Genomic DNA, 20,596 nt, shown 5'->3' on the forward strand with positions numbered 1-20,596 from the left:
ACAGTCAGCATGAAAGGAGCTAACCACAAATGAAACTGCTTCACGATCATCCTCAGATATGTGACAAATGCCAGTCCAAGATATCTCCCAGTACTGAGTACAATTCAGATTTTCATTGTTACACCATAATGAATAGGAAATGATCAGAATAGTTTTTGCATCATATAACATGTTTGCACACTTATACCATTTATTTCTTTAAAATGTCCCTTTCCTTATCACTGTCAAAATATAAACTGTCTAAAAAAAAAAAATCTGAGTATGAAACAAAAAGAGACATGCAGGAACAATCAGGTATATGTAGTAAGAAAAAGAAAATAGTTTTTCTCTTGTTTTATGCTAAACAAAGAGGGAATATGTACCTGCTACTGAAAGTAAGATGTCATGCTGTGAGGCTGTTGGTAGATGGGAAAACATGTCTGAAAAACAAAAGATAAAAAAGTCATTTATAATTTTATTCAGCCCTTGAACCAGTGGCATATGCAAGGGGGTGGGTTGAAAAGTCAACCCCCCCCAAAAATCATTACTTTTTTTTTGTCTGTACCCATGATTGTACAGTACATCGACTACAACATGCGAAAGTGGGACAACACCCCCCCTTTGAATATAATCACTGGCTACACCACTGCTCTTAGCCCTCTCTGACAGGTAGTTATACTATGAGCATGACATACTGTAATATCCTGTATGACTAGGTTGACCAGACATTCTGTTTTAGAGGTTCATTTTTCATTGCCACGTCGTTCTGACTCGAAAAGGCCTCATGTGCTGTTTTCCTGCGAGCGTGCAGTTGAGAAATCAGTACTAAGCAATAGAAGAAAACCAAAAGAATGCTTATTCCCTAGAGATGTAATTTTATAAAACGAAAAGTGCTATTAAAATGTTACCTCCCATACACCCACAATTTTGAGCAGTTTCCCTCGTTACATCTGCCAATAAATCTGCAAGATTTTTCTTGTAGTCCTACTGGATTTGACATCTTAGTTTGGCAACAATGAAACAGTGATGAACATCACTTGTCAGAAATCGGAACAATATTCTATGCTCAAACGACTAGTAGCAGTTTCTTTTTTCTTTTTAGCAACCCCTTAAACTTGAGTGCTCTGTTTTCTACTTCAAGGATTATGGTCACCCTATGTATGATGCTCTCCCCCAAGAGATCGCCGATCCAATCTTTTTGGTTAAATATACTTAACATAAAAATTCAAATACATCCCCCTCCCCCCTTCCTGCTGGACTTCATGCGATGTCTGACAGCAATCATATCAACTGCATGATCTGTGGTACCTGTACATGCAACAAGCAACTGCGTAGCAGGTTCCCATATGTTTATCACCCTGTGACCCACAAATCTGCTGTGCTTGTGATCTATGATATCCGTTTTCGTGACATGCAGGCTTGTAGCGGGTATGGGACAGCATGAAACGTGAATCTGCTGCTTCCGTGATCTGAAGTATCAGTTCCTGTGTCATGTGGTTTGTAGCAGGTTCCCTAGTGTTTATAACTAGGGTGTGCATTTTCCGGTTTTAATTGAAAGACACCGATAAACATCCGTCGGTGACGAAAATATAAAATCGGTTAAAACCGAAAAACACCGGTGGTTGAATATTTTCGCCCTGGTTAAAATCGAAAAACACCGGTCGTTGCTAGTTTCTGACCTAGCGAAACCCTTTCCCCGTAGAGGTTCGTCAAACGTGTTATCTCGTGGATCCTCCATTCTTCCAGTGTTTATATACACCAACTCATGTTTACAAACAAACCGGAGCGCCCCTAGCGGACGCCACCGGCGCCGCGCATGCGCGGTGGATGGTGGGCAAGAAGCCCGCCGTCGCCCATAAACAAACCATTGAATTGCGTTGTTGTCGGCGTCGGTGGGAGACCCCGTGCTCTTTTTCGCGTTGGAATTGTTAATTCTACGTCCTCCTAACAATGTCTGACTACTTGAGCGGCTTCAGCAAAACTAACGAGGCAAAACTTTGCGTCAATAATGTGACGTGCGGCGATTCATTTCACGTGGACGCCGCAGAATGGGCGCTAAAGCCTGACTCCCATGATGAGATTCTGCTCGCTATTTTCAGTCGCGAAGTCACTCGGACTGCAAAAGCGTGGACCGTAGCTGAGATGGTGGACGTCGATACTGAAAACCGCAAGTAGAATCGGGCATTACAAGTCGGAGATGGCCACTGGTAACAATAATGATCAACATCTTCTTGTATCTGTTTAGACTACTTACTCCAACCAACCTTCAAAAGTGTTTTGAGGCCTGCACTTAATTCTTATCGCAATTACCGGGTCAACGTCTGGTTTACGGGCCGCTGTCGTTTGAACGAGCTGACGACAGAAAGCAGCCAAGTTTGAAAGAGCAGACGACAGTTCGAACGCATGCGCAATGGAGTACGGGCACGAAGCACCGCGTCTCGCGTCAACAAACCATTCGAATGTCATGTTGTCGGCGTCTGTGTGAGTCTGCATACTCTTTTTCGCGTTGGAATTGTCGATTCTACGTCCTCATCGCAATGTCTTGTCACTTTAATCGCCTGAGCGAAATTATCAAGGCTCGTTACGCCGCTACACTTTCCGTAAATAATTTGATGTGCGGCGATTCATTCGCATGAAAGCCGCAGAATGGACGCCAAAACCATGATGAGATTCTTCTAGCTATTTTCGATCGCAACGTCGCTCGTGCTGCAAAAGTGTAGAAGGTAGCGGCGAGGATCGACGTCGATACTGAAAATTGTAAGCGGGAACAGACCAAGCGTAACAAGTCGGTGATGCCACCGGTACCAATGATCAACATCTTGTGTCTACTGTTTATACCGAGCCTACTTAACTCTTTGGAGGCCTGCAATTACTTCTTATTGCAATCACCGAGTCAAAGTTTGGTCTACGGGCCGCTTTTATTTGAACGAGCAGACGACAAAAGCAGACAAGTTTGAAAGAGCAAACGAAAGTTCGAACGATTAGGCGGCTGTGTGAATTTGAAGACGCACTGAACCCGTGGGTGGTCCGGACAACTTGGGGGTTTTATCTCGTTCATGTTGGAACAAAGCAAATACATCTGGCGACCACAAAGTGTTGCCCGCACACGCAATCGTAGTTCGACAGCGTCTGGTTTGCCCTTTTCAAGGCTACTATCCACGTTCTCGGACGAACGGAGGGGGCAAAAACACATGAAAACTGATCTTCAAACCTTTCCAGACTCTCTTGGTACAGCCCCCATCGCAGTATTTTTACAAAAAGGCAGGATTTTTGTCTCGTTTCTTCCAAAGGAACACAGGAATGCATGTCTGGCACGGCGACTTCTGCCCACCGCCCCAGACCGGAAGTGTGTCCGGCGCGCCACCACCGCGGCGTGACGTAGGAGAGTTGAGTTGGTGTATATGGCTTTCAGATGGCGTCAGTCCGCCCTCCTTTCGGGGGGTCAAAAGCGTCTAGTGAACGCAGTGGAAGCTAAGCTCTCATACGCTTTTCCCCATAGTGTCTCCCATGGCCCCCTTTTGTGGAAAAATTAGCACAGTGGAGGGTAGGCTCTCACGTGCCTTTTCCTCATTGTGTCTGGCCAAGTGATGTCGGTGCAAGCCATGTATTAAGAGGTTGCTGTGGTTCCTGGAAGACACTGCCAACGTCCGTGTCGTACAGGAGCGTGCGTTTTCATAATTGCGGGTTGCGAACCGCAAGGAACGTGCTGCCATGACGGCAGCACGTTGCTTGCGTGTAGATGCAAGCATAAAAGTATGCTTGCATCTACTATAATAACCAAGTGTGAGAAATAGTTGCTTCTTAGAGAAGAAGTGTATGAACTATGTGAATAAAATTGGAACTCTCTGTCTGTGATCAATCGCTTTTTTTCGCCGATATTCACCGATTTTAGCCTCGTCGTGAGACGTTCCACCGAAATACACCGGTGTTTTGAAAATAAATAAACACCGAAAAACATCCGCCGATTTTTCTCACAAATAAACACCGGAAAGTACACACCCTATTTATAACTCATTTTTAATAAAATTTTGCTGTTGCATTTCCAAAAATTGCCCATCCCATACTTTTTACCACTTAACTCATTTTGGGTGGGCATTCTACGGGATTTAAAGTATACCCATCATTCACAGATGACAAACGTTCCCTTTCCTCGTCTTCTCATGTACCGTGATAAGACACGGTACATGAGTACCGTGTCTGCCTTATGACTTTACGTTCATAATTATCTTACATTTCTTGCATCTACAGAATATAGAAAAAAGTTGCTGACAGCACCAGTCTGCTCTTTACACAATTTGCTTCCATTTGTTTAAGAGTTAATACTAAAAGAGTTTGCAAGAGAAGTGAGCAGCATCTTGTACTACATAAATAAACATACAGCAGAGAGGCAACCCTATTTAAATGTAATGCTAGGGGCTAGGGTAAGGTGAAAAGGTTTCAGAACCTAACATTATCCCATTAAACAGTAAGAGTTGAGCTTTTGATAACTTCAATGTAGAAATAGATTGGCAATCATTCTGATGCTCTTCAAGGGATCTATTTTAGGGCTTTTCTTATCAAATTTGACTGCTTTCATGGCTTTTTTTAGATTAATTTGGTTGATTAAAATGGTAAAAAGGTAGTTAAATATAACTAAACGCTTTTCTGTTTGTATCTCAAAAAGGCATTTCAGACAGACCTCTCAAGAAAACACCTTCTGCATCGAGCGAGTCTGCTCGAAGAGCGTTAGCAATCTTGTAGACTTCTTCCCAGAGGCGATGTTCAGTGAGGAACTTTCTGAACCTGGAAGACCGAAAAACGCCAGGTGATGTTGACAGCTAGAGAGCAAGTCTTGAAGAACCCCAGAGACTTACATATCCTCAAGGTAGCTCGAAGCCTCCTTAATGTTCGAATTGTCCTTGGCCAAGCAATATGCTTCATACTGCAGGGATACAAAATACACGAGCCAGTTCATTACGCAGTCGAAGTTAGTTTTGAAAACAGATAAACAAGTTAAAGGCCTTTCCATTATGAATTTAACTCGAAACTGGAGGAGGAGAAAAACGTTTTACAACGGTAGAAAAAGAAACAGGGCTCTAAAAGTGTAATACCACCGTAATATATTTTTTTCTCCGGCATCAGTTCGCCTGCGCACTGCCTGCATATTCGGGAAAGGCCTTAGAAGTAATGATTGGGACCCGTATGGTTTCTATTTAAGCAGGTTTTCTGTTACCTTTTTGCTGTTAGTGCACTGAGTAGCTCAATCGTGAACTCTGGGAAGTTTGTGTTTTGAGCGAACATCGCACCGCCGCCTCGGTGGCTCCGATATGCTCCGAGGCAAAGCGCCGGCTTACGGACGTGCAACCGAGCTTTAAGTTGCACGTCCAAAGATCCCCAGGTGGTCCAAATTAATCCTCAGTCCTCCGCTGAGGCGTGCCAGATGCCCGCCGTTGGTTTGGAACGTAAAACCCCCAAATTTGATTCGATCGCACCGCAGCAGTATCAACTACAAATGACTTAAGGGCATACATCAAAATTTGTATGAAAATTATAAAACTGATCGCGAAACAGCACCTTCTCTGATGTTCGGGTCCTAGCTTACGGTGAGAGAAATCAAAGATTTGCTCGCAAAGTTCAATCAAATTGAGCGCAACAGGGGCCGACCGGCCGATGATATACGGGAGAAGACATACTTGGATTCCGAAATTGTCTGGAAACAACATCTTTGCCGTTAAAATCCAAGACTTTGTAAAATACGGATCATGCTTCTGACAATTTCTTGCCATAGATATGAGATATTCTTCGTCTGTTTCGCTTTCCTTCATCGCGTTGCCGGGAGCCATGACAGCTCGGGCAGTCATGGTTAGCAACAGGTTAGCATCAAAGTGGCAATGTTTCGCCAAACAAGAGAAATACTCATCAAACTAAAACAACATATTTATTAAAATGTGTACATGTTTATGAATAAGTAAGCACTATATAAATTTAATTCAAATGTTATTGTCCATTTGCCACATTATAAAAGTAAAAAGAAAAAAAACGCCGGAATTAAAATACGGAACTACGGATAACAAATTGTGCAAGAAACTGAATGAGGAAGTCAATGGCCGTCGGTAAGATTGGTTTGCAGTTTGTCGTCAGTTCAACGTTATTTTTAAGGGTCTAACTAGGCACTAGAGGTGCCAATTTATTTTAAATCATATACCGTAAGCATTTATATTTTACGCTACCTCTACATTATGTTGCTGATGGTCGTAGCTATACTGATAACAAGTTATAATGCACACGACGCAGATAGCGATTGTGTCGAGCGTTTGTACTCCCTGATACTACGGTCTTCCGCAGTACAACAGCACAAGACCTATCATGCTTAACTTTAGCGCATTGAACTGTTGGCTGACCCTGCCCGCGACTAACCGCGACCGCGTTATCAGTGTGCAGGGCGAATCATAGTGTTGTGTCTACTGGAGATCGTTGTATTACGATTGAGTGGCAGACACCGACGCTTGCACCACCGTCTCGCCTCGCAGTGTCTTCAGCGTGGGAAATCGTGACCGGCCTCTCCTTGAGCTGATAGCGACCGGTACTGTCCAGCGTTGGAACAAAACCTCTGGGAGCCCACCTCCGGGTATTAATGTATTTTGCATTCCTGCCGAGCGAGAAGTTGGCAGCGTACCATGAAGGACGAGGTGGAAGCAGCGGTGGCGTTTCTCATCCGTGTCGTCGGTAAGAACTCCCGGCTTGAGCCCGGCCAGCTGGATGCCCTGCGAGCGCGTCTCGAAGCCGTCCTCACGGATCGGTTCCGGGAGCACTGGTTCCCGGAGCGGCCGTCTCGGGGCCAGGCCTACCGGTGCATCCGAATCAACGAGGCGAGGGAGCCCGTGCTCGAGCAGGCGTCGCGCCAGTGCGGCCTCAGCTACGAGGAACTGTGCCTTCCGGCGGAACTCACGCTCTGGGTCGACCCGGACGAAGTGTGCTGCAGGTAAGGGAAACCGCACCTCATGCTAGACCACACACAAAGATGTGCCAGTGGAGACATAGGCAGAACATACGAACTACCTCCTCGGTTGAGGAACCCTACTGCTTAGTTCACCGACAATACATGGGCAAGACGTAAGCTACCGACCCTGCTGAGGTGCCCTAGTGCTCAAATCACCAGATGAGACATAGGCTAGACATGGGCTACCTACCCTGCTGAGGTACACAGTTGTTCAATTCTCCAGATGACATGTAGACAAAACATGAGCTACTTAAGGTCTATTCACACGATGCATCTTGTTGGCGAATCTTGTGTCGCGAAACTAGGTTTCGGGAAACAGATTCCCCGTCTGAACGCGACCGAAAGAGTGGCGCGCCTCCGAAAAAAGTGGCGCGTCTTCCTCGCTTCTGGAGCAATTTTTCGCTGAAACCTCACCGAGGCCTGTCAATCACCCGACGAAGAAACGCGGGCGCTGCCAATGGCCGCTCGACTTTGCTATGACGTCTGACTTTCGAGGAGGAGCGAGCTTTTGGAGGAGTCTGATTTTCGGCCGATTCCGTATCCGAGCCAAAGCCGAGAGAAAGTAAACAAACATGGCGAGCGACAAGCGGAGTTGCGGTGCGTACGGGCGACGTCCTACTCGGTATCAGGTGTGTGAACGGCGCCTACAGTACGGGTTGGTGGCGCGGTACAGATTCATCGATAGTCGCGACGAGTGCAAGCACCGGATATAAACCTAGTGACTGGGAATAACTTTCTTTATTAGCGGTGCGAAAATGTCCGAAATGCTTCGAGATCATCTGCCTGTTCTTTGACGTTCGCGGTCTTTCCCGGGTTTGGCAGGACTAGTAAACCCAGTGAGCCGAATCTGACGAAGTTCATTGAGTGGTATTAATAAAACAGACTGTCTCTTCACACTGTGCGTACTTCATATCATTTTGATGAGAAACGCTTGGTATTCCCGGTGCAGATGGCAAGGTTTGGCGAAACTCTCGTGAGTCAATACGTCACAGGTTTCGCGCGTCAAACTTTACGTCTGAACAGGCCGATTTCGCGAAATCTTGGTTTCGCTAAACTGTGGCGCGTTGAAAAGATGCATCGTGTGAATAAGCCTTTACTCTGCTGAAAAACGCAATTGCTCAATTCACCAGATGAGACGTAGACAAAGCATAGGCTACTTACCCTGCTGAGGAACTTAATTGTTAAATTCACCAAATGAGACATAGGCAAAACATAAGCTACCTCTTGGCTGAGGAACCCAATTGTTAAATTCACGAGATGAGACGTTGGCAATACATAAGCTACCTCTTGGCTGAGGAACCCAATTGTTAAATTCACGAGATGAGACATTGGCAAAACATAAGCTACCTACCCTGCTGAGGAACCCAACTTTTCAATTCACCACATAAGACATTGGCAAAACATGGGCTATCTACCCTGCTGAGAAACCCAATTGTTCAATTCACCAGTTGAGCCAGGCAAAAACATGTGCTACCTACTCTGTTGAGGAACCCTACTGCTTAATCCATCAGACGAGATAGGCAAAATGTGAGCTACCTACCTTGCTGAGGAACCAATTTGTTAAATTCACCAGATGAGACGTAGACAAAACATAAGGTACCTACCCTGCTGAGGAACCCAATTGTTCAATTCAACAGATGAGACACATACATAAACATCAGCTGCCTACCCTGCTCAAGAACCCTATTGCTTAATTTGCCATTCAATTCACCAGAAGAGAGGCAACATGTTAGCTACCTACCCTGCTGAGGAAACCACTTGCTCAATTCACCAGATAAGAGAGACAAAACCATATGCTACCTACCCTGCTGAGGAACTCTATTGCTCAATTCAGCAGAAGAGACAGGCAAAATGTGAGCTGCCTACCCTGCTGAGGAATCTTATTGCTCAGTTCACCAGATGTGACATAGGCAAACATGAGCTACCTACCCTGCTATGGAATCCAATAGACCTGTTGCAAAATGTACAGCGCCACGACGGCAGGGAATTTTGGGAACCCTCGGTACAGATCACACGCTTTCTCGTTGCGACTGCGCGTGCGTCCCGACAGCTACCGTCAGCAGCTGTTGCAGCCATCCGCCCATCCGCTGAGTATTACGTCGTTGGCGGCGTATCGTATCTGTGGCAGCGTAAAGGCATTACGACAGGTGAACTTATTTGAATACGTTATTCGTCGTAACTTACCTTCACGTATTGAAGTGTCGCCGAATACATTTAGTTTGCACCGCAATCGTGGCAGGTTTTGACCAGGTTCGACAAAGCATTGGTGCAGCAGACGACAGAGCCAGTACAAAGGAGAGGGATGAGAAAGGTGCAGCCATTGGCTTGTCGCTCGTCTGTATGGGCTGCTAAAAAGTTGTTGCTGTGGTAACCTGTGCCTGTTCGCGTATGCCATGTTGTAGCGGGCAGAGGGGCGTACCGAGGACTCCCATTATTCGTTGCGCGGCGCGCACGGGCTTTTTGTAAAGGGTCTATTGTTCCATTCACCAAATGAGACATAGGCAAAATGTGAGCTTCATATTTTGCTGAGGAAACTTATTGTTCATTTCACCAGATGAGACATAGAGAGGATGACCATAAACCTCGCAGTAGAAAATGGCACACGGTAAAAGGCTTTGCCCTATACTGTTTAGTTCAATGTAAAAGCACATTTTTCCAGATTTCTTTATTAGGAATACAACTGCCTTTCTTCCCCCTTTTTAAACAGCAAGGAAGTAATGTCAACCAAAGGATGCCACATTCGGTCATATAGAAAACGTCTTCCCTAGAAATCTATGCAAACAAAACATATTTTCAGATGTAATCACAGAGAACTGAAAATTTTATATCTTATGGCAGTTATCATATTTATAATGTCAATAACAAGTAAAAAAAATTTGTTTCGTCCTCATAATTATGCATGTTTCCACGGAAACGGGACATGGGGCTTTATTGAGACAGGGTGACGGGACGGCAGAAATGGCTCCCTTAAACAGGTCTGCCCCGGCCAAAATGGGACGTCTAATCACCCTAGACATAGCCTTCTGTATACTGAAAACGCCTGACCAATCGCCAGTTGCCAGCTATTGCCACAAGGGTCACCGCTTCCCCATACAGGACAACCCATTAGATATACAGTGATTTAAAATCCCGATAGTAGAGCAATGCAAGTATTTGGGAATGTGATTGAATGAGAGCACACAGTACATCCAAGAACATGAAAAATATTTGAAAACTAAAGGCAACAGGGATGCATTAGTAATGAAGAAACAAGCATTATGGAATTTTAAGATATGAGGTAGCGAGAAGTATCTGGAGGGTGGTTATGGTGTCTGGTTTTAACATTTGGAAATGCTGTCTTGTGCATGATGCTGGAGGTGCAGTCAAGACTGGAGGTCAAACAGCGTGGCGTAGGCAGGATGGCACTAGAAGCCTGTAGAAAAACCCCTATTGAAGGCGTACAGGGAGTTATGGGTTGGTTGTTGTTCGAGGCAAGGGATGCAAATAGCAAACTGGAATTCAAGGAATGTTTGCGGGAAATGGATGAGGAGAGATGGGCGGGCAGAACATTTAGGTACCTATATATATGAGCAGCGTGGACACAAGGTGGAGAAAACGAACCCGACGGCTCGTGTCAAGGCACTGGTGTAACACCGAGGAAGATGGGCGGGCAGGAACAGTGAAGAATATTGTAAGGGAGAGGGAGAGAGAAATATTGGGGACAGGAGACAAGAATGCAGAAGAAGCCAGCTTCGGAAATGTCCAGAGAAGGAAAACTGATATTAGAAAGGAAGGAATATTCTACAATTCTACAGGTAGTGCATTATTGTTTGAGGCTAGGACGGAAGTTTTGAGAACCCGGATGTACAGGGCTAAATTTCATGAGCTGGATACAACATGCACGGTATATGGGAAACATGTCAAAAAGTCGGAGCATATCATATGGAATGTGGGGGGCTTGTCTACCCAAGGACATTACGCATTGAGGCTGACTTTTTTGGGGCTCTGGGATTTGAGGAGAATGGTGAAACAAACTGTCTTCAAGAGGTAGAAATTGGTAAAAGATTACAGGAATGGTGGCGAATATCAAGGGACCGATAGAATAAATTAGATTAAATTGACGTAGTCAAAATTCAACGTTGAACTAAAAACACTACTTGGCTACGTGGTGCAAGTCACCTTGCGATTCAAAGGGAATAGCCACCATCCATGCAGACAGAAAATCTGAACGACGTGAATAAGCCCCTCTTGTGCATTGTTGCATTCTTGGCAGTGTTTTTTGGCTTTTGTCGTGGTAGCTGTGGGCAAGAAGGTGCTGGGGCTGTCATTTCATGAGGCCCCAAGCAACACCCCGGACCATGGAAAGTGACTGAAGCTCATTTCAAGGAAAACTGCGTCCCAAATTCTATATCCTGCTACTCAACAGTATGCGGTAGGCACCTCTCCGCGATGGACATTAGGCTTCTCTGGTCCCGCTTCGTGCATCCTACCGAGGCTTCGGTCTAAGCCCAGCTTAGCTCGGGCCTCCCCGGCGTCAAGGCTAGATCAGCCCATGTACCCTTCCAGGTCCTCTTTCGGCGCAGCTTGACTCTTTCTGTGCTTACCTGCCCACATCTTTTTGGCACACTCTGAGGTAGTGACAGGCACAGTGCGTCTTTATCTAATGTGAGCCCCGCCACGGTTAACACCTTTGACACTGCTTAGGTGGCTTTGTGGTGGTTGCAACCCCGGAGGACCCTCGCTGTCGCAATTTTTCTTCACTTTCTGCTCTTCGCTTGGTTCTTAAAAAATAAAAAGTTTCAGTGTTTACTGTTTGGACATCAAGAAAGTTTACTGACTCGTCTGTCTGGTCTGTAATTTGTGATGGGTCATGTCTACCGTCCACTAGATTCACTTACTTTTGGAAACTACATATACGTTTGCTCTCACCCGCTATGAAATATGGGTCACAAAAGTATTGGAATCCTGTATGTTGCTCTAGGAGCCAGTGCGCAGCGGACAAGCATCGACCTCATAGGCCCGGACCAGGGCTGGGATATAGAAAACTCCATTTCCACAATAAAGTTTACTCTCTCTCTTCTCGTCTTCATTATATAGGAAGGTGTTCGCCTCGGCTGTGACTGCGTGAAGCCGGCGCAATGAAGCCAAAGCGTGGGGAAGCCAGACGTTGTGCAGGCATTATCAATATAAAGGAGGCTATGCTCTAGACATAGAGAAGAATGTACGAGCTACATACCCTACTGAGGAACCATATTCCTCAATTCACCGAATGAGACAAGCAAAACGCGAGCCACCTATGTTTTTCAGGAATTAGTTGTTCAGCCCGCAGTACCAAAGGTAGATGTTTATATTACGGTGCTGCACCGTTACACGACACAAAAATAGTTCTGTTGGGCACAGCTGGAGGGCATTACAGACACTAGGACACTAATTTCCTAGCTATATGTAGGGTGTGTATTTTCCACCGAAAAATCGGTGGATGTTTTAGTGTTTATTTATTTTTTAAACACCAGCGTAATTCGGTTGAACGACTCGTGACAAGGCTAAAAACTGTGATTATCGGTGAAAGAAATTAGGCTCTGTACACCCTTATTCAACGCGAATAAATGCTGTCACATGGAGAGTAATTAAGGTTAATTATTTTAAAGGAGCTTGACGGGCACGTCAAAGGTTGAAGATTGTTTTTTGGAGCCGCAACACTAACCTTAGTCTCAGAATCGTCAAAAAGATGCACAGCTTCATTTTGTTTCTTAGCTCGTTTTTGTTATTGAAATTTGAGAAAAGATGCACAGAATCCGCATTTTACTGTGGAAGTGGAAGGATTTTCAAGAGCACCTGCTACGGCTGCGAAGTGGACAAAACCTACACCCGTCATCCCCCTATTAAATAAGCGGAACAGTTCCAGCAAACGCAGGACGGGGACGTCAAACCGAACCCATAGCCCCGGAAACCCTTGAAAACTAAACAGATAACAATGACTAGAGCCCTGCACGGATAATAGTTTGAGTATCTGCATCCGAACCGCATCCGCAAACTTTTCTCATTATTGTATCCGATCCGCATCCGCATACTTTGTATCCGTATCCGAACCGCATCCACAAAATGTGGAACCATGTCTATGTTCTTGCTAACCACCAGAGGTTACGATTCCATTTAGACTAGCAAAATCAGTGGAAATCACGCCGACCGCGTTCTTCCCCGCCGCACGCGGAATCGGAAACTTTCACCTGTGGCCCCTTAACTCTCCCCTGAAGTCTGAACGCCTAAGAAAAAAAGTTTCGCAAAGAGAGGAGGAGAAGCAGTGGTAGGAAGACAAAATCCTTACTGTGATGTTACCGAGCGTATGCGGCCGCCTCGAGTCTCACAGTTGTTCGTGTCAGCGAGCAGGCAGATGCGCCGCTAAGTCAGAGTCCAAGGCCTGATCGAATCGACTAACGTGTTGTTAGAGAAAGATCGCGGCCTGCAGGCGCGATCTTATATATATATATTATATATATATATATATATAAAATGGAACATTTTTTTTTTTTTTTGCTTGGGGCGGCTACGTAGGTTTCGCGCGGAAGCCGCTGGCATTGCTGGTGCTCTGGCGTCGTAACCGGATGAATATGAATTACCATACTTTTTTTGGCTAGAACTCTAAGCATAGAAAAAGGAAACAGGCAATTTAAGGGTAAGGGCTGCCTGTGGGCGTGCGCCGCTGATTCTGAAACTTTGCAAGCCGTGGCGCCACAGGGTCGCGCTCGCTGTCGAAGCATTCTTTTGTTTTTGGTATCATGACCACACCACTCCCTGCGGAGAGGGGGAGGTTTCTTCTACTTTCTTGTGACTTGTTCGTTTGAGATTTTCTTTGCCCGAGAAAGTTTTCCGCTCTTTCCCTGACAAAGAACTAGCTTTCTCGGCATGATTGATGCCCTGCATTCTTTACTTTTACTTTTTCTATGCATAGCATTTTTGGCGAGATGAAATGCACTAACTGAAGGGATCTTCAGTAAGAATCAGATCTTTCTTATGGTCCCTATCGTTTCTTCGAAACGCGTTTTGTGGAAATACGTTTCGTGGACTACTTTTCACGGACATACATTTCACAGACACACGGTTCGTCGACGCTGTACATTTTGTGGGCACATGCCCCTGCGATGTTTTGTCGACAATGTATTTCTTCACCAAGCCGCTAAAAGCTAGCGCACAATTCACTAAGATGTGCTTAACCCCAAACCATGTCCCCCAACCCCCTGTAATCCAGGCGAGACGCAAAAAGTTTGTGACGAAAATAGCAGAATTGTGTGCAACGAAACGTTTCAGGTTTTTCGATGGAATGAACACGGGAAGCCTTTCAATGAAACGTCGCATGTCGGCGAAACGATCTGTAGATGAAACATCAGTCGACGGACTGAATGCCACCGGGCAAAAATTTAGATCCGGATCCGCGAATATCCGCATCCACAGCCCCTGACATCCGCATCCGATCCGCAATCCGCCAAAATCCATCTAATTTTTATCCGCATCCGCCAGTTCGCTGCGGATAATCCGCAGATATGCAGGGCTCTAACAATGACCGCATCTCCATTCCCCAGGCGAGGAGATGCGTTATCCAAGGTTGGGGCCCTGGACTGCACTGATGGTGCCAGTGTCTTCCAAGAACCAAATCAACCTCTAAATAGACACTGAAAGTATGGAGGATCCAAAAAATAACATGTTTGACAAACCTCTATGGGGGAGGAGTTTTGAAGAAAATGGCCGGCTATAGATCGAAAACATTCAGTGACCGGTGTTTTTCAGTTTTAACCGATTTTGTATTTTCGTTACCAGCGGATGTTTATCGGTGTTTTTCGGTTATAACCAAAAAGTGCACAGCCCAGTTATGTGGGACTGTTCGACCATGGTTTACCACACTTCGAAATGGGCAAATGCTCTTTGCCACACAATTGGCCTGAAGTGCCCACTCATTAGCTAGTTGCTATGTGCAGTTGACTCAAACCTACTTGAAAATGCCTGCATAATTGTGGTGTAGAAGCCAGTTATTTCAAGACAAGGGCAAATGATTCACCAATGTGGATCATTGACCAACATTCCCTGTAGGCCAAGACAGTGTCTACATTGTGGATTATCTATTCAAGCCAGTCCCTCGACCTTGTTGAGTTACGGCAATAGCGGATGGTTTTCTGCAGTCTGCGTTCTTTGCACAGGTTTGGAGAGCGGCAGAGCTCATACTGCATCTTGGCCTCGTTCAAGGGAGGGAAAAAGGAAAACTATGTGGACCAGATCAACATTGATGACTTGGAGCAGCGGTCTATGGAGCGATCAAAGCAGGTCAGCCAATTGTTGCCATTGTAAAGAGACTGTTTGCATTACATGCTGAACTTGTAATAAAAGATGGGCCGAAACAAGGGTAGCAGTTGCAGCTTCCTGTGGGAAGATCTGCGGGATTCCCATTGTCTCTTAGAATGCTCAGCACCAAGTTCTCTTGGTGCACTTGCTGGCTCCTTTTCCAGTAAATTGCCAGAGCAGGCAACTAAATTGAGGCCACAAAGGAAGAAATGTGAAATAGACATATTATAATGTCTTTTACAAAAACCAAGTGCAAAAATGTAATCAGCATGATGCAGCATGCAGTGACCATTTGCCAGTGGCTCTCCATACTGGATTTGAATATGTGCAGCAAATGCAGAGTAAGCCGTAAGAAAATTGTGAAATGCTTCAGCACTGCAAGCAGTGCTTAGGGCTTTGGGAATGCTAGTCCAGCTTTTTGTTTTCATTTGTTGCTCCGTCTCAGAAGCTTACTTTTATCCCGTGGCGCAGGCCTCCATGGACATGATGAGCGGCAGGAAGCGGGCGGTGGGGTCCCAGCGTGGCTGGGGCATGAAGTTCCCGTCATACTCCCCGTGCCTGAGTGGCAGCCCTCCTGGCGTCTTCTCGCAGCCCAAGTTCCTCTCGAGGGGGGGTACCCTGTGGAACCTCTCGGCCGCCCTTCCTCCCGGCCAGAAGCCCGACAAGTACCACTGGGTGAACAAGTCTGTGGTCAAGGCGTAACCCTTGCACAAGCACCTCACCCTTCCCTCTCTTGTGCTGCCCCATCTTCAACGTAGAAACCATAGAACGACGATCAACAAACACCTCATCCCTCTCTCTTCCTCTCCATTAGTGGCAAGGTACCATTCTCATCACTTACATTTTATTTAGAGGGGCCACACCTCCTGCATGTAGTTCAGTGCATGTTGCGTGCGGACGTGGGTATTTTAAAGTATTTAATGAAACAAACATGTTTCTTTTATGCATTCTTTGACCCATATATCTTTTGCAAAAGTGTGGTGTATGCGAGTCCAGTTTTCTGGTCAAACAAGATCCTCCTCTTTTTCTATTTTTTTTTTTTTTCAAATGGGTGCATTGCACAGTTAACATGATGGATGCATTCTCACACAACTCTTTACCACACTCGTGTTGGCTCTGGTGCTACATTTAAAATCGTATGTGGGAACAAGTTTATCAAAAAACAAATGAAGTGTAATTCCATTTTTTTTAGAAAACCACTCCTTGCTTCTCACTGCTCTCTTTTGGGAACAAAAGGTGCTCATGTATGCTTTGAAAGAAAAAAATATATGGGTCCACGGCTTTTATTTTACAAGCATTGGCGAATATTTACATTGTGTAAAAAAATTTTAGTTTGTGGTCCAATTCCAAGTTTTATTTCTGCCTTAGTGGGAGGGAGCTGTACTTTGGAGGACCACTTTGAAGCTTTTACTAGTTTCTTTCTGGATGATATTTTACACAAAACAGTACCAAAGTCTTGTGAATTTTGTGGGTGTGCCCCACTTCATTCTGCTTAAAGATTATTCGTTGCAAGTGGTGTTTTATGTGATTTTTCAATGTTTGTCTCTAAATTGCAGATCATTACTAAGGGAAAAGTTCAGAAATCTGCAGCTATAATGTAGTGGTCTTCTAAGAAAAGTTTAGTGTCCTTGAAGTTTGCTGGTTATTTACTGTGCTAATCTCCGTTTCTCAAATGTTTAGGGAGTTAGAAGCATACATACAGGACTCGCAAACTGCCACAATGGCTTGTTTTAAACTACCCTCGAGGTTTCTGTTTTCCATGGTCCTGACATTCAACCTAATACAGAGCACAAGTGACCTGATCAATTCTGTTGACTCACTGAATGCAGTCCCTCATATACAAGACTTGTATGCTTTTTGCACCAAGTCGTCTCAGGCACAGGATAGTGGTGAATATACAAAGACTCCACGAGCCTACATTTTGCAAATATCAATCAATGTTAAATGAAGGCATGCCAAATAAATCCCAAAGTGTGTCTAGGAATTAGGCTGAAGGTGAATGAGAAAGTAGAGACACTTGGAAATGAGTGCGGAGACGATAGATGCACAGTTGCTTGCATGACACCTCTTGTATCGTAGATGCAATTGAGGGAATTATTTTACTATAGTTCCCTCGAAATTTCTTATCTGTCTTATTTGTGGTTATATTTCCCTGTTTCTCTCAACTGCCGAAGCTAAAGCCTCGGTTGGGCGATGGTTGTTGTGCTGGGCCAATCGACTTGTTATGAACCTACCTTGCAAATTCATAGCTTTTGTTTTCAAAAGAACAACAAGCTACATTTCAGTTTTTTCGCTAGTCATCTTTATGCATCTTGAACCAACCTTTGTAGTTGCATGAGTTTTCTAGTGCAAAACAAGTACTTTTCGTGCTAAAAAAGGTAGTAGCATCAATTCTTAAAAGTTATACGTATCACTTTTTCTACAGAATTCTACTGCATCTAAACAATGTCCAAAACAAATGAGGAGAAAGTTTACAACTCAGCATAAACTGGCCTCTTCATATTTGTTAATCTCCACCTTGGTAAATTATCAGTCTAGTAGACAAATATAATGCACTGATCTTCTCAAAGATGGCCATTTGCTCTTAGTAAAATGAACCTGGTGTAAAATTCCCTTGGAGTTGCACAAAAAGTAGTATTTTTATGGTGAAAAGTGTCTCATGCTAAAGAGGTGCTCGAGTTGTCACCTTTTGAGGTTGCCATCTGGTGAGACAAATGCCCATGAAAACTGAAATATGATGCATTTGGTAGTGCCTCCGATGTAGTAATCAGGGCATCACCAGTTCGGTAGAGCCTAGCAGGCCTTTACACCATCCAAAAACTCCAGAAGTTCAAACAATAGCATGACCTGTCTGATCACCAACTGTGTTTACATTCAGTGTACCAGTGAAGCATTCATACGAAGGGTATGTTCTAAATCATACTAGAAGGCTTCTTGTGCCACCAGTGTTGCATTCATGTATATTTAATTGCCATGCCAAATAACATATGCTCGCCCTCTGTTTTAATTAATGCCTTTCAATTTCTTGGTGATGTATTGACTAGTATTCTGTGATGTACCAATGTCTACTTACTTTTGTTTTCATTAGTAATAAAAATCTTGTTAAGCCTTTGCCACTGCATTTCTTATACTCCTCCTTTCACCCTTGGTGAACCGAAATTTCGATTTAAAAAAAACAATGCAGGAGATGTAAGCAAGACGCTGCAATCCCTACAACGCTACTCGAAAGGCGATATCTCGAATGGACGGCCGTATTTTTGGAAAAAGTGGTTGAGATTGATTGAGGCGTGCGACGTAAAGATATATCTCGTTTCCTCCTCTCTTTACTTCGCCCCCTCAAGGGGGCGAGGCGGAGAAGACGTGAGGCCGTTCCCTCTTTTTCTCGGAGAAACAAGACGTAAAGAAATCTGTCAGATGCGCCTCCTTTTTTTGAAAAATACGGTCATCCGTTTGATATCGCTCTATAAGTGATGTTTTGGTGTTTCTAGCATCCCGCTGCACGCTTTTGCCTCAGTGTTTTGTGGAATCCAGATTTCGGTTCAGCATCCCTTTAAAGGTGCAATGCGACGATTTTAACGCTGAAAGAATTTGTAGTTGCTACATTCTATAGCCTATCCAGGCACGAGTGAGAAAAGAACATGCCCCCTCCCCCCAGAAAAATTGCTATTCTGCTGCATAATTGCAAAGTAAAAATACAAACTATTTCCTGATCTGCAGCCGCGTGTGGCGGTTACGGAAAACTACAGTGGCGTGTGACTGGGGTACCGCGGAAGTCAATGAAACCTGTCCCCATCCGCTGGTACACCCGCCGGCAGCCCCGTGGCAAGCAGTCTCTTGTGTCGTCGTGACCTCCTGCGATGCTAATCCTTGAAAAGTCCACATTTGCGGAGGGAGCGGCTGGGGGCTCTGAAGACTTAACCCAATAGGAAACCAGGTGGTCCCCCAGAGACGTCATTCGAAAGAGCGCGAGAGTTTAGGGGCCCTTTGACCTTCAATTTGTTTAATTTTTGATAAAAATAAAAACTGGCATGCAGAAAAAAAGATGGTTTTCTGTTCTCCGTTTTACAAGTAACACAGGTTGATTCCTCCAGTTAATTGGCCAATGTCCGAAAATCGTTGTACTGCCCCTTTAGGTTGAGACTGCAGCCGATGCCGCAAGCTCTACAGCATGAGATCACTGCTTTGAAACATACTTCAGCAGAGCGAGCCCACTCGCTATAAAGGCACGTCCCACAACCACGAGTGCGGGCTAGCTCTTGCTTGTGGATTTGACTGCAAGTGTGAACGGAGCATAGTAGCTCGTAGCGTGTCCGCAGACCAGGGCTGGGCAGTATCGAAGGCACACATTTTCAATGGCATCTGTGGATACAGTTAGATATCTTGTACTACCTGCTATCACTTGCTGGAAAATTATGTATCAGAGTCAAAGACACATTTTGAAAGCATGAGATATCTTGAATATATATCAATACTTCCAGAAGTGCACCTCTAAATTTGAAGCAGCATTTTTTTTTTTTTTTTCTGTTGTGTGTGGGGATGGTTTGCAAATGAACTCACAGTATAAACAAACTGCTGAAAGGATAAAAACAAGTCAAATCTTGGGCCATGGTGAAAGCGACATGATCGAAAGAAACTAACTGTCCCAGCTTCAGGATCTTGCCTTTTTGCACATGCTTTTGTCTGAAGGATAAAGCAGCACAAGGGAGCAGTTTTCAAATCGCTGCTTGTGGCCTTAGATTACTTTGAAGGCTATGCTTTTTGTTTTCTAGGTGAGAGTCGTAAGTGTGGGGTGCACAACGCATTGTCGGCTCTACAGGAGCCAGGCAGTGGTGCCATCTGCAAAAGCGCCAGATAGCCAGGCAAGACCTGGTCAATTCAATGCAACATCATCATCTATCTTGTATATTTTGTGAATGGGCTCCTTGTTACGAAAGTTTCTGCACCTGGCTCAGCTTGTTTTTGGTTTGTTTCTGGCTTCTTAGTGGAGCTTTGTTTAATCACTCGGAATACATGCTGCATAAAGACGCATTCACACAGCCCCACAATTTCGGAGTCAGGCGAAATTTTCTTTTTTCGTCTTGTCAATGGGTGATTAACCTGCCTGTGCCATTCCGATAGAAAAATATTTTTCCTGTTATGTTGTCCAATGAAGACTTGAATAAAGGCTTCATGTTTGTTTTGCGAGACAAAAATCAGTGGTACATACTCTTCAGCCTTGAAATCGGGCTTCAGCTAAGGTTACAACCTTGAAAGTCTCTTTCTCTCTCTTTCCTCCCCTCCCCCCACCACTGCCTATACCACTGTACTGAAGGATATGAGTGTTGTGCA

General features: G+C 44.8%; 2 protein-coding genes across 4 annotated transcripts in view; one reads left to right on the forward strand and one right to left on the reverse strand.

Annotated features, from left to right (window-relative positions):
* The window catches only part of LOC8025891 (integrator complex subunit 10), a 56,870-nt gene extending 51,025 nt beyond the window's left edge, over positions 1-5,845 (reverse strand). The window contains exons 1-4 of the mRNA XM_029978682.3: positions 5,652-5,845; positions 4,833-4,900; positions 4,658-4,761; positions 363-419 (exon numbers count right to left, since the gene is read on the reverse strand). Coding sequence (XP_029834542.2) covers positions 363-419; positions 4,658-4,761; positions 4,833-4,900; positions 5,652-5,819 — 397 coding nt within the window. The 5' untranslated portion in view covers positions 5,820-5,845. The remainder of the gene's footprint in view (positions 1-362; positions 420-4,657; positions 4,762-4,832; positions 4,901-5,651) is intronic.
* A 175-nt stretch (positions 5,846-6,020) lies between these two features.
* Positions 6,021-18,380, forward strand: LOC8025890 (protein BTG1). Of its 3 annotated transcripts, none has more exons than XM_029978683.2 (4): positions 6,021-6,071; positions 6,489-6,940; positions 15,127-15,250; positions 15,740-18,380. In XM_029978683.2, exons 2-4 carry the CDS (start codon positions 6,636-6,638, stop codon positions 15,968-15,970), a joined length of 660 nt encoding a protein of 219 aa, XP_029834543.1. In that variant the 5' UTR covers positions 6,021-6,071; positions 6,489-6,635; the 3' UTR covers positions 15,971-18,380. The 3 variants fall into 3 exon arrangements, with proteins under 3 accessions (XP_029834543.1, XP_029834544.1, XP_002399840.1); XM_029978684.3 differs by having other exon boundaries at positions 6,048-6,164; XM_002399797.4 differs by lacking the exon at positions 6,021-6,071 and having other exon boundaries at positions 6,235-6,940.
* The last annotated feature ends 2,216 nt before the right edge of the window (positions 18,381-20,596 follow it).

This window comes from Ixodes scapularis, unplaced genomic scaffold (genome assembly GCF_016920785.2).
Source record: "Ixodes scapularis isolate PalLabHiFi unplaced genomic scaffold, ASM1692078v2 PGA_scaffold0__279_contigs__length_252992795, whole genome shotgun sequence".
Taxonomy (NCBI): domain Eukaryota; kingdom Metazoa; phylum Arthropoda; class Arachnida; order Ixodida; family Ixodidae; genus Ixodes; species Ixodes scapularis.

Coding starts and splice junctions, on each gene's coding strand:
- LOC8025890 (XM_029978683.2), top strand. CDS start 6,636: ATGAAGGACGAGGTGGAAGCAGCGGTGGCGTTTCTCATCCGTGTCGTC. Junction 6,941..15,126: donor CCGGACGAAGTGTGCTGCAG/GTAAGGGAAACC, acceptor TTCTTTGCACAG/GTTTGGAGAGCGGCAGAGCT. Junction 15,251..15,739: donor CTATGGAGCGATCAAAGCAG/GTCAGCCAATTG, acceptor CCCGTGGCGCAG/GCCTCCATGGACATGATGAG.